Below are 12,867 nucleotides of genomic sequence, written 5' to 3'. Positions count from 1 at the left end.
GCATGCGCATGACGTCACCGTTTTCACAAATCCATATTTTTGTCGTTTACATGGAGACGATAACGGTATTATTTTCCAAAACGTGCACTTTGAGGCCGCCAAAGCGTCGTTGAGAAAATGGCCAAAACGCATAAAGTTTTGTTTTTAGTTGAAAATGGTGTCGTGTAAACGGTCCCCAAGACCTCTTGAAATTAAAATTAAGCCTTTTCTCATACCATTTAAATTACTGAAGACTTTTTATGGCCTTAAATTTGTTAAAACTGATTTTAAGTTGCCAACAGATGCCGGCCAACAAGGACAATCACTGCATGTCACTTCTCAAACATTTATCGACCCGAAAAAAAAGAAGAAGTGCCAACCAATGGCAAGACACCGAAAGGAGCAACACATTGATCAGACAATAACTGATGAAGCGTATGTTGCTGTTCGTTGACGTGTGTTGGTCCAGTATGAATTGACCTCAAGACTTTATTCAGGGTCCCCGCGGGTCATAGTGTTTTGCACTGAAAGAAAAGTTTGGATTATTTTTGAAAATTACAGCAGGTTTTCATAATACGATGGCTATAAAGTCAGATAATGAGGTGAAAGAACCGATTCTTAATATGACCCCTTTAACAGCAATAAAAACAACACACAACTATACAGCTATTTTATATATTATATATTAGGGGTGTGACGAGACGGGTATCTCACGAGAGGAGACGAGACAAGATTTTTACACACTATTTTAAGAAATCCTCAATGGCAAAATACATGACTAGAAAAAATATTCTGCAGGTGTATTTGAAATGTTTTAACTAATCATCTTATAATGAATGTCATTCAGTTCTACTTTCTGAGTATGAATGATCATATGCAGTAAAAGACAACAATACTCAAGTACTGTAAAAGGTTTTGCCACTAACTCAGCTGACTGACTTCTGTATGATTTCAGTCTCTTCAGACCTTACTGTACATGATTTATGAGCTTCTACAACTTTTGACATCCAAACTGAATTCCTTTCCACCAACTGATCATAGAAATAAAACAGTATAAATAAAAATGGTAACACTTTACAATAAGGTCTCATTTATTAACATTAACATATTAACCAACATCAACTAACAATGAGCAATATATTTGCTAAAGTATTTATTAATCTTTGTTTATGTTAGTTAATAAAAATAGTCACTCATTGTTAGTTCATGATAGTTCACAGTGCATTAACTAATGTTAACAAATGAAACCTTACTGTTTGTGCTTAATAAGATTAAGAGAAAACTGTTACTCATTTTTATGGTAACACTTTACAAGTTGAAACCATAATCGCACCCTCTCAATATTCAAGTGCAAATAAGACCAACTTTTTCTTTGATACAGAGCTAAGAGCTGGTTACAACTACACTCCCCAGCCTAAAATTGCTTTCATATTGAGAGATATTTGCATTCATCAGGGAGCCGCTTTCAAAATGTGGGGTATTGAAATCACGTTTGAATGCGCACTCGCGTTTACTTTCACTTTCAGCGATCGCGCGTACTCTGTAAATATGGAGTGGCGGCGACAGTTATCCAACTGAATTAAATGTTTTTTATTTAAATACAAAGCAAAAGGACAGTGGAGGTGTAATGTAAACGTAGCGGTGGCATATTCTTTCCTAATCATCCTAACACTCTGTCATGGCAACATCACGAGACTACTTTTCGCCTCGACGAAAAATCTCGTCACACTTTACTCTCGACACGAGATCGTCACACCCCTATTATATATATATATATATATATATATTTTATACAGCTATTATATATATATATATATATATATATATATATATTATACAGCTATTTTATATATATATATATTATACAGCTATTTTATATATATATATATATATATATATATATATATATATATATATATATATATATATATATATATATATATATATATAATAGGGGTGTGACTATCTCGTGTCGAGAGTAAAGTGTGACGAGATTTTATATATATATATATATATATATATATATATATATATATATATATATATATATATATATATATATACATATATATATATATATATATATATATATATATATATATATATAAAAAAAAAACTTGGACAGAATTGGTTACATATTTGCTCTCGGTGTAAAAGGAGCACACACAAACACGAGTCACCAGCTATCAGGCCACCTCATTACAGCACACACACATGGACCGAGAATATCGACAGCTATTCCCACTACGGCTAATTCACAAGCCACTCTCTGTCAGTTTAATTCACGGCCTCATCAATAAAGGTGTAAGAGCTAGTGTGTATAAGAGTGTGTGTGTGTGAGGGCCAATGAAGATGACTGAAGAGGAGCTCGTGCTCATCACAAATCTTAATCTTGTTACCTTTGTGTATTTGTGTGTGTGTGCATGTTTTTGTGACATATCAGGACACACATTTGTATAATGACATGGGTATGACAGGTATTACAAGGAGAGGGTGACTTATGAGGACATTACCCCATGTCCCCATTTTTCAAAAGGCTTATAAATCATACAGAATGAGTTTTTTTGAGAAAGTAAAAATGTGCAGTTTCCTGTGATGGGTAGGTTTAGGGGCAGGGGTAGTGTAGGGGGATAGAAAATATGGTTTGTACAGTATAAAAACCATTACGCCTATGGAATGTCCCCACAATTCACAAAAACAAACCTCTGTGTGTGTGTGTGTGTGTGTGTGTGTGTGTGTGTGTGTGTGTGTGTGTGAGAGAGAGTGTAAGAAAAATAGTGTGTTCATGGTTAGAGAAGAAGAGAAGAAGTTGAGGTATCACTTTACAATAAGGTTCATTAGTTAACATAAGTTAACTACATTAACATGAACTAATAATGAACTGCACTTCTACAGCATTTATTAATCTTTGTTAATGTTAATTTCAACATTTACTAATACATTATTAAATCTTGTTAACATTAGTTAATGCGTTGTGAACTAACATGAACAAACTATGAACAACTGTATTTTCATTAACTAATGTTAACGAAGATTAGTAAATACACTAACAAATGTATTGCTCAGGGTTAGTTCATGTTAGTTAATACATTAACTAATGTTTAACTAATGAACCTTATTGTAAAGTGTTACCGAAGTTTAATTGAATATGTTCATAAACGAAGGCAGATATTAATCATACTCCATGTGCGCACAAACACACAAACATTCTTAGTAGTAATGTGTAACAAATCCAGGATTCATCACTAAACACGTAGGCGCATGCTGTCTTATTTTAAAATAGGACTAAATAGAAATTTCAAAGGAACATTTTTGCAATGTTCTTTGAATGACGCACAGTCACAAGATTAAAGAAAATAATCAGTACACTTTTAGCATCAGCTCATCTCGGCTGAGTGGCCCTCATTTGCATATCTAACAATTACAGAGGATAGTCCCTGAAAAACTGATAACCCGCATCTTTGATTTTTGCTTCACAATACATTCTCTTCCTGCAAGGCTTGTGATATTTATCACTGAAAGATTTACCTGGAAACTCTTTCAGTGCACCTCCGGAGGAATTCTGTGTAATTACTTGCACACAAACAGACGTACGTATACGCGCACACACACACAGACACACACACACAGCGCTTTGAGAAAAGGTCACTTCTGATTTGCAATTATAGTTTCAACATCTGAGCGACCCTCCGATGGTTTTTTCAAACCTTCAAACAGAGGATACACACATACTGTATATGCAGCTTTATGATAATGTTGACACAGATCATTCATAATCATATTTAATATAAAATGCTATGTAAAAAAAAAAAAAAAGAAAATACATGTCATATAGTAAAAAAAAAAAACACTTAAAAAATAATTTAAATATATAAAAAAGAGGTCTCTAATTCTGGCTGATAAACATTGTGCATCTCTAATATCTAAATAAAAGGCAATAAAATGCATATTTGTTACATTCTGCATCAGCAAAAAGAATGACTTCAAAGTGTCGATATCGATGTCAAATGAAAACATTATAAAGAATTTTATTATAAAAGTCATTCAGTGAAGAGGAAAAAAAAAAAGGAGTTAATGAATACTTTAAATTTACTGGTCAAGCTCACTATTTAAAGTAGGTGGTCAGTTGATAGCTAGCAATATAACTTCATTCAGGGTAATATTTTTGTCATTCAGTGAAAAAGTCATTACAATAACAATTTTAGCATCTTATTTAAATTACAGATAAATGAGGAATGTTTAGCACTGACACATATGCATTAAACTTAATGTTAATAGTTTAATGCATATTTGTATCGTTTTATTTGTGTTATTGGTTTATTTTAGATGCCCATGAACAGAGAGAGAGTTGCTAGCATTGTAAAGAGCTGAAAAGCCAAAAAGTAAAAGCTGACCCAGTAGCTTAGGCGGCACTCTTAGAAAGAAAACGAGAAAGCATTGAGGATTGCAATTGTCAGAATAAAAGCTTACCAATATTTCTGAACAGAGAGTCACAAGTTCAAGAGAGGCCATTGAGGGGATTCTCCACCCAAAACACCCATCCGGATAATGTCATTTATGTTGGCAAACAGAAGGTAATCATAAATATAGCTGCAAGCAGTAATTTTGGGGGCAGAGAAAGTCAGAAACAAAGTGCCAAGCTAAGCAAGCATGGCAGGAAGCATCAGAACAGTAGAATAAAAAGCTTATTTTTCAACATCTGCTTGTGTCATCATTTACACAGGAATATTATTAAAACTATTTTAAAGAAACAGACTAATACTAAACACACTGCAAAAACGGGAACAATGTAGTATAAAGATTTAAAAATTACAATTCATTAGTATTTTCGGGGCTACACTGTGATCCTTAAATAAGAGTCTTTTAATATGTCATCAAATGATTCTTGTTTTAAATAAAAATGAAAGATTTGTTGTTATATAAACTATTGTTGTCACTGAATGAGATTTTAGTTTAAAAAAAAAAAAATGTATGAAAATTATAATATAATTAAATAGAACACATTCTAACGTATGGGGAAAAACTAAATTTAAAGCTGTATTAAACTTATTTTTTTGATGCTTAAAAACCCCTTCTCGTCTTTGACTCAAGAACACTTTAGTCTGTCTGATGGGTTATGCTAACCCTAAATTAGTCCTCTATGTCTGGTTGCCATGGAGATCATTAGTAAAAGTCATGCTTGAAGCTAAGGGTCAGAAGAGTACAAAACTTTAACGTGCAAGGCTGAGATAGGAAGTGATGTGCAGGTACGCATGTGAACGGGTGTTTGATTGTTGCATGAAAGAGAGGAAAAAGTATTACCATTTTATTGGATGAGTGCACTTCACTAAGCCAGATGGTGAAGAGGGTCCTTTAAAAGACACTCACATTAGCCCTTATAAACACCCCTGCGTGGCTTAAAATGGCCTCTTGAAACCTTTCAAAACCAAACCTCTTCAGTCTCTGTGGGGGCTGTAAAATCAAGGTTCATATTCCAGAACTTTTTTTTCTTTTTATTAAAACTGACCACAATGTAATAAACAGGGATGCAAACAGGTAAGGGGGAAAAAAGGTGAGAACATTGTGTGGAGCAGGGGCATGGTCCGCATGGAAGATATTTGGTTTACATGCTCATTTGTAGTTACTTTAAAGGATTGTTTTTATTTATGACTTTTTTTTTTAGTTAAAGTCTGAATTTATGTCCAAAACTGTAATTTTACATGAAAAAAAAAAAAAAAAAAGTGTTTTTTTAATAAAACATTTTACCAAAATCAAGATACATGAATACATTTGGTCAAAGTCTCATGTTATAAAAGATAAAGTGCTATGCAGGATATTTAAGATAATATTGGCTGATTAGACGGCAATACTGAGCTGAAATGCAAACTGTTTGCCCTCTCTTACCGTTCCCACATCTCAGACCTCAAATACATAAATTACTCTTTACTTTAAAAACTAAGTATATAAAGGGTAAAGGAAACACTGTACTTACTGAAACAACCAGTTCTTTATTTACCTGTGCAAGTTCACAACTAACCCCCATCCACAGTGGATCTTTGCAAATCCCATAGGTGAACTATTTTGATCTCAAAAAAGTGAGTTGTCACTGAAAGGTGAGGAGTTTGCATCTATGAATAAATGAATTAACTAATTTTGCGACAATCAACAAAATGTTAAATGTACATTAATGGTATATCACGTTTCAAAATGATAAAAAAATACAAGTTTATATTAGACTATTTCAAAAGCATGAAGTAACATGGTCTAGAAAACCAGATATACAGACTAATATAAAAACCTAATACAGACTGTAACAGATATACCAACTAATTGTCCAATATTTGCCCATTTAGAGATGCTTTGCTAATCAGCAGGGGCCGGTTGAACAAGCTGTGCTCAAGTTACAACTTAAAGCTACAATATGTATTTTTTTTCCACCGGTAGAGGTCACCTATTCAAAACAAAGTTATAGCTTGATGATGCAGAGTTTGAGCACGGAATCTTGGGAAATGTTGTCTTCACCTCACAGCCGGTGGAAAAGAATCGGGACGGGACTCTGGCAGAAATCATGTTCATGGATGAGATTATTAACATTACTGTAGTATGAAGCAGCGCAGGGCCAAGTGAAGTTGGAGCTGAACAAGGTCACTGGAACGATTGCTATTGAGAGACAAATGCGACACGCCTCGCAAGCAGCGGAACTTTTATTATGCCGCAGTCACCGCTTCCGCTTCTTCCGATCAAGTGTATGAGGTAACGCAGCACTGTTTATCATATTAGATACATTTGACGGTGTTGAAAATGATGTTTTCTGTCTATAAATGTAACCAAACAGTTGTTCCCTTGTCTAATAAAACATGTAATATATTAAAGCGTCTTTGGTATTTCCATGGTTTCTACAAAATAAAACCGGAAACCGAGGGTAACGTGGATATGATGCCATTGACAGGCGACTTCCAGACACGTCCCGGAGCCTTGGTTAAAATTTTTTAAAAATTGTCACGATTTACAAATAGTTGAAAACATTTGGGATATTATAAGTGCTCAACTGAACAAAATATATAACACTGGCCTAGTGGTTTTTGGATATTTTACGGCAAAAATCTTATATATTGTGCCTTAAAAGGGATAGTTCACCCAAAAATTGTCGACATTTATTCACCCTCAAATTGTTCCAAACCTGTATGAGTTTCTTTCTTCAGTTGAACACAAAAGATATTTTAAAGAATGTTGGTAACCAGAAAGTTGACGGTAACCAATGATTTCCACTGTATTTTTTTATTTGATTTTTTTCCTATTTTGGAAGTCAATGGCTGTCATCAACTGTCTGGTTACCCACATTCTTTAAAATATCTTCATTTATGCTTTGAATCTTCCTGAAGCAGTGTTTTGAAATCGGCCATCACTATACAAGTCGTTATTTTGTTTTTTTTTGGCGCACCAAAAATATTCTCGTCGCTTTATAATATTAATATTGAACCACTGTACTCACATGAACTGATTTAAATATGTTTTTAGTACCTTTATGGATCTTGAGAGAGAAAGTGTCATTGCTCCCTATGGAGGCCTCACGGAGCCATCAGATTTCAACTAAAATATCTTAATTTGTGTTCCGAAGATTAATGAAGGTCTTTCAGGTGTGGAACGGCATGAGGGTGAGTAATAAATGACAGAATTTTCATTTTTGGGTGAACTAACCCTTTAATAGGATGGGTAGACAATCATCGGCAGGGAAAGTCAAAGAGATTCCACAGGTAACATGGGACAGGTTACAGCACTGACCTCTCTGCGCCGTGATGCCCAGCAGCTCTGTTTTATCTTCCATACTACTGCTGCCACCAGAAGCAAGGACAGGAAACAGCTACACACAAGACATGGAGAGGAAGAAGACAAATGTTAAGGTTTTTGGATGTTCCATTATGGAAAACAATGGAACAACCACGTTCCAATGAGCCATTGATCTCAAGCACACACACGGGGCAGCTCATGTTTAATGTATTAGAGGTAGTTTCACATCCGCATGTGTGCTAAAGATCAGGAGTGTTGGTATCCTCATGGTAATGGGGCCAAAGCTCATGATGCGCCTCCCGTGTATAGGAGAGCTGGGCTGTATGTGAGGGAATCATAACTGTGTAGGTGCATGTTTATAACTTATAAGTGCAGGTGTGTGCAAAGCTGAAATACATTCGCTCTGGGTCTTGGGAATAGCTCACCCCCACACACACTCACACAGACCAAGGCTATGAAGAGTTGGTGTAATTTATCATGGCTGAGCTGACATAACTAATGATGAGGAACCATGGCCAACCACAGCCACGGCTTGGTGTAAGTATGTTACGTGCAGTGTGTGTATCATATACGTCTTAGGCATGATGCATGACCGCATCTTTTAATCACCCTTCTGCTGTTTGTGAATCAGTACGAACTAAAATTTTTAATGCATGTGAGAAAAAGTGTGTACGTGACGGAAACATTGGGTGAATTTGCTGTATATATGGTCTACGCCACCTGTTTCCTTAATCAATAACATATTACAGCAGGTCTTCAAGAGGTGAATTAGAGCCTAGAGCCATATCACACCCCAAAAACACTCCAACTACTTTCATAAAAATGTACAGCATTTAGATTATAGTAGGTCAGAATATCTGTGAAGTTCATCAAAGACTTAATTAGTAATTCATGTGGTTGCTTATTACACCGGCAAAGTGTCTTACCTGAAGAATGTGACAAAGAACTGAACCAAATCCATGAAGTTACTGTGTTGAGAGAAAGCGATCTGAGAAGAAAAGAGAAACGGGTGTTAAATTGTAAGAAAAACATTCATTTTCATGCTTATGTATGAGTGTATGTGCTTTTAGTTTTTCTAAACAGGCCATGGGAGCAAATGTTTCGTTTCTGACTGAACCAATACTGCCCCCTGCTGATACATGAACATCCCTCTCTCTCTCTCTCTCTCTCTCTATACACTCACACAATCAATAGAAAAGAGCATCTCTACAGTTTCAGACTTTCAATTCTAATTAAAATAAGTAATCACATTATTTGTATATTGTAAATATAAATTTGTAAATGTAAATTGTTTGGCATTTATTTTAATCATTTTATTTTTCATTTAAATATCACTTTTTATTCTTATTTTTTTACCATTTATTTATTTTAATAATTTAATTTAATCTAGTTAGTTGAATGTTACTTTTTATTATTTATTTATTTATTACAGTTTGAAAACCTCTAATACAGAGTGTGGAAACACTGCAGCATTTGAGTTATTAACAACAGGCAACCAATCAAAAAACTTCTAAAGTGCTTGCTTCATTAAATATTCATACAGCACTTGTACAACTTTTGCACATTGTGTTTAGTATCCGAGGAAGGAAAAAAAACACTCCTCTGTGGTTTCCTTCTGTTTTTCTTTCTTTCTTTCTAGTATTCTTCAGAATAAATAACTCATGTGATTTGCAAGAACTCAAAATAAAATGTTAATTAACTAAATCTTTTGTGTTAATTGCTATCAAAATGTATGAGTTAGCTAACTCAGTACTTCAAGTTAGGAGCAGCTAACATGTATGAGTACTACTAACTCAAAATTGATAGTTCTGCTTACTTAAAATTAGGAACATCATAACTCAAAAAAAAAAAAAAATGATGTAACCGATTACCTTACATTTTTTGAGTTCGCCCAACTTATTTGGGTTTACAGTGTATATAAGACAACCAGAAGAGATTTACAAGTCAACATTAACCCAGATTGTCAATGTCAAGCTGTTATTAAAACCGGTCACATGCTCACTGTGTTCTGTACTTATCCAATCAGTGTCATTAACCTTGTAAATATGCAAACGAAAATGTTAACCAAGGGTTCACTGGATGAAATAATAAAAAAATCTGATTAGCCCGGATTAATTAAATTACTAACCCAACGTGTGAAACGTGGAACAAGGCCACAATTATGTTAACATAGTGTTTATAATGATCCTTTCCCCACATGAAATTAGCAGTGCAACAGCTTCTAACAGTTACATCACTTTCTGTCCCTCTTTTTAGGGATGCACAGTCTCAAACAGTGTACCATAAAAAAGGCAGAGTCTAGGGGACACCTGAGACAGTTCCACTTTAAAATACTGTCATTTTCTCTCCATCTTTCACCTGCTTTCAAACAAGCTTACTCTTCCCTCTCTATTCCTCCAGGCATTTCCAAAATAAGCACAGGATTTTCAACGAGGGAGACTGAGAGAACAGGGTAAAAGAGAGCATGCCAGACGTCCACAGCATGGAGGGTGAATTCACACAGAGCTCTCATTGAGCAGATGCTGTGCGCTGATACGGCCTCTCTCACACGCCACACAACCTCCTCATGCTCAGACACACAGTCTCAAAGACAAATGGGTCCTGACTCACAGCTCCAGCACACACAGATACCCACACACATTCAACATAAAACAATAGCAATCCAACTATCACTGTCATTCACACATGACAACCTGTGTCTCACACGGGCATTCGTGTGGTGTGTGTGTGCGTGTGTGACGTAAACACTAAATATAGCTTGTTAGTCATAAATCTGGGGATAATGATGTGGCTTACGCAAACTAACCAAGAGAGAACATTCTAGTACACCTGCCAAGTTTAGCTATTTAGTATAACTGAAATACGCTTTGTTTCGTGTGGGCTGTGGAGGAGGATGTTAACAGAAATCCATGTCACAATCAAGCTGAATACAAACAGAAATCATCAAGCCTGTAGAATCAAACAAGTGCAAATATCTAGTCAGTTTAATGGAGAAGTGTGTCATTTCTGAATCACTAGGAAATGCAAAAATCCAAATTCGTGTCCCAAACCAGATCAATGTTTTTAAAGCATGATGCAGCCACACTCCTTGTGAAGTCAACCTACGAGTAGCTGACTTGTCTCTGAACATTAAACTGGGCTAAAAGAACAAAGTTGAGTCTAGATGTTTCTGAAGTGGTTGAATCTCACAAAACCTGTCAAAAATATGTCTAAACCTGCCTTTCCACGGTTTCCGACAAACAGCATTCATTTCCAATGTAGAGTAGAACGGGAGCTGCATAGAGTTCTGATTTGAGGTTCGGGTGCATTTAAATATTTGAACTTTTGCAGCAAGACTGAATATGATGTATTCTTCAAAACTATGAGGGTGAGGCGAGTTACCAATATTTTTGCACTAAAACAATTCTTTAAAAACTATTTCTGTAAAATGGGTGTTTTTTATATTATTAAACAATTATTTAAACTGATTAACACTAAAAAAAAACAAACCTCCCTTTTCAGACGTAGGCACATTTTTATTTGTGTGTGTGTGTGTGGATATATCCATAAATCCATTTCACCTTGGTAAATATATAGCGACTTCAGTCATATTTCACCAGGGAAAAAAAAAAAAAAAAAAAAATGGTACTGTGACATTTAAGCCAAAACATATTGTTTATGGACAATTATTATATTATTTAGATTCTATTTAAACACAGTGGTAGCATTTGTTGTACTGCATTATATTTACACTGATTTATATATATATACACACACACACACAAAATGTGTGTTATCACTATAGGTGCGTTCCATTCGACCGTATGTGGACTGCGAAGTGGACTTCACAGGGTATTTCACCATCTTAACTGAGATTCCAATCCGAAGGGAGCGAACATGTTCAATTCGAAGGGCACTGCGAACGGCACAGAGAACAAGAGAACATTGATACATCACTTCACGTCGCGTCACCAGTCTGGAGCAAAGCCATTGAAAGAGTTTTTAAATGGCTCTGTGGTGGAGGATATTACATATGAATTTGAGTATTCATAAATTTTGTTATTACTATACAAACTAGCGTTTATGTGAACGGTTATGGCGATGAATGTTACATTGGCATATTCTATTGAATGAATAGGCATGGCAAAGTTAAAGTGGCAAGAAGCAGCTGAGGCTCTGTCATCTTTTATTTTACCTTATTTACCTCAGGAGTGTTTACTATGCGGCTGTGCATGGAAAAGAAAACGCACAAAATGAACACATATGCAAAAAGAACACATATGCAAATAGTTGACCAAATGAGAATTTATTTTCATGTGGCATGACAGTTAGCACAACTTCAAATCTGTTAATAGCCAATTAATAGATGCCATAGTCACACAAGTATATAATAAACATATAAGTTTTGATTATATTACATTACATGCATAATGTGTGCTTTGTATATGTATTGTATATGTATTTTAAATTCGACCCCATCGTCGACTTTCTTTGATGACATTCCAAATGAAAGTCCACTTCAATGCACATCCCATGCTCAGGGAGTAGGGACCCTGTCAGTCAGAACGCACCTTCTATTTTCCAGCAAAGGAGATCTAATGAGAATAACCATTGAGAATAATGAAAAAAGTAAAATGCCCAAAGTAAGCAAGCTTCATTATGCACACATCCATAGTAAATCTCTAAATAAATAATTAAATAGTTTTCTTTATGCAAAATGATGAATCTTTTGATTTGGGGGTGAGATGAAACTTGTAAACGTTTTTGTGAGATTCAACCAAAATTTGCTTTTAAATAACATTCACACACAGAAACTCAGCACATGAACGCTCCTACTGTACTCCTGTTTAGATTCACACGCATACACACTTCCATTCCTCCGGCCAAAAACTACACAGTCAGGCCGCACAGACTCTTTGACCACAGGCAAAAAGAAAACAGGAGGCAGAAACAGAAGGCTGGAATTGTGCCTCTTCTGAACTTTCTGATCTCTCTCATTCCTGTCAGGCTCTTCCCTCAGTCTCTCTCTCTCTCTCTCTCTCTCTCTCTCTCTCTCTCTCAATAATAACCATGTGTTTCAACTTAACATTCCTTCTGACATTCTCAGTCTGCCATGTTTACAGAGCAGGTTTTGAGCGCTGC

At 35.3% G+C, this 12,867-nt stretch overlaps 1 protein-coding gene across 2 annotated transcripts in view; it reads right to left on the bottom strand.

Annotated features, from left to right (window-relative positions):
• atrn (attractin) overlaps positions 1–12,867 on the bottom strand; it is an 87,291-nt gene that overhangs the window by 26,363 nt on the left and 48,061 nt on the right. Inside the window, exons 25-26 of one of the 2 annotated variants that reach the window (XM_048204178.1) lie at positions 8,673–8,734; positions 7,741–7,819 (exon numbers count right to left, since the gene is read on the bottom strand). In XM_048204178.1, coding sequence (XP_048060135.1) covers positions 7,741–7,819; positions 8,673–8,734 — 141 coding nt within the window. Of the gene's footprint in view, positions 1–7,740; positions 7,820–8,672; positions 8,735–12,015; positions 12,321–12,867 lie in introns of those variants that run through there. The other variant, XM_048204179.1, reaches the window with a different exon arrangement.

The sequence above is a fragment of the Megalobrama amblycephala genome, linkage group LG10 (genome assembly GCF_018812025.1).
Source record: "Megalobrama amblycephala isolate DHTTF-2021 linkage group LG10, ASM1881202v1, whole genome shotgun sequence".
Classification (NCBI taxonomy): Eukaryota; Metazoa; Chordata; class Actinopteri; order Cypriniformes; family Xenocyprididae; genus Megalobrama; species Megalobrama amblycephala.
This window is presented reverse-complemented; position numbering and strand designations above follow the sequence as displayed.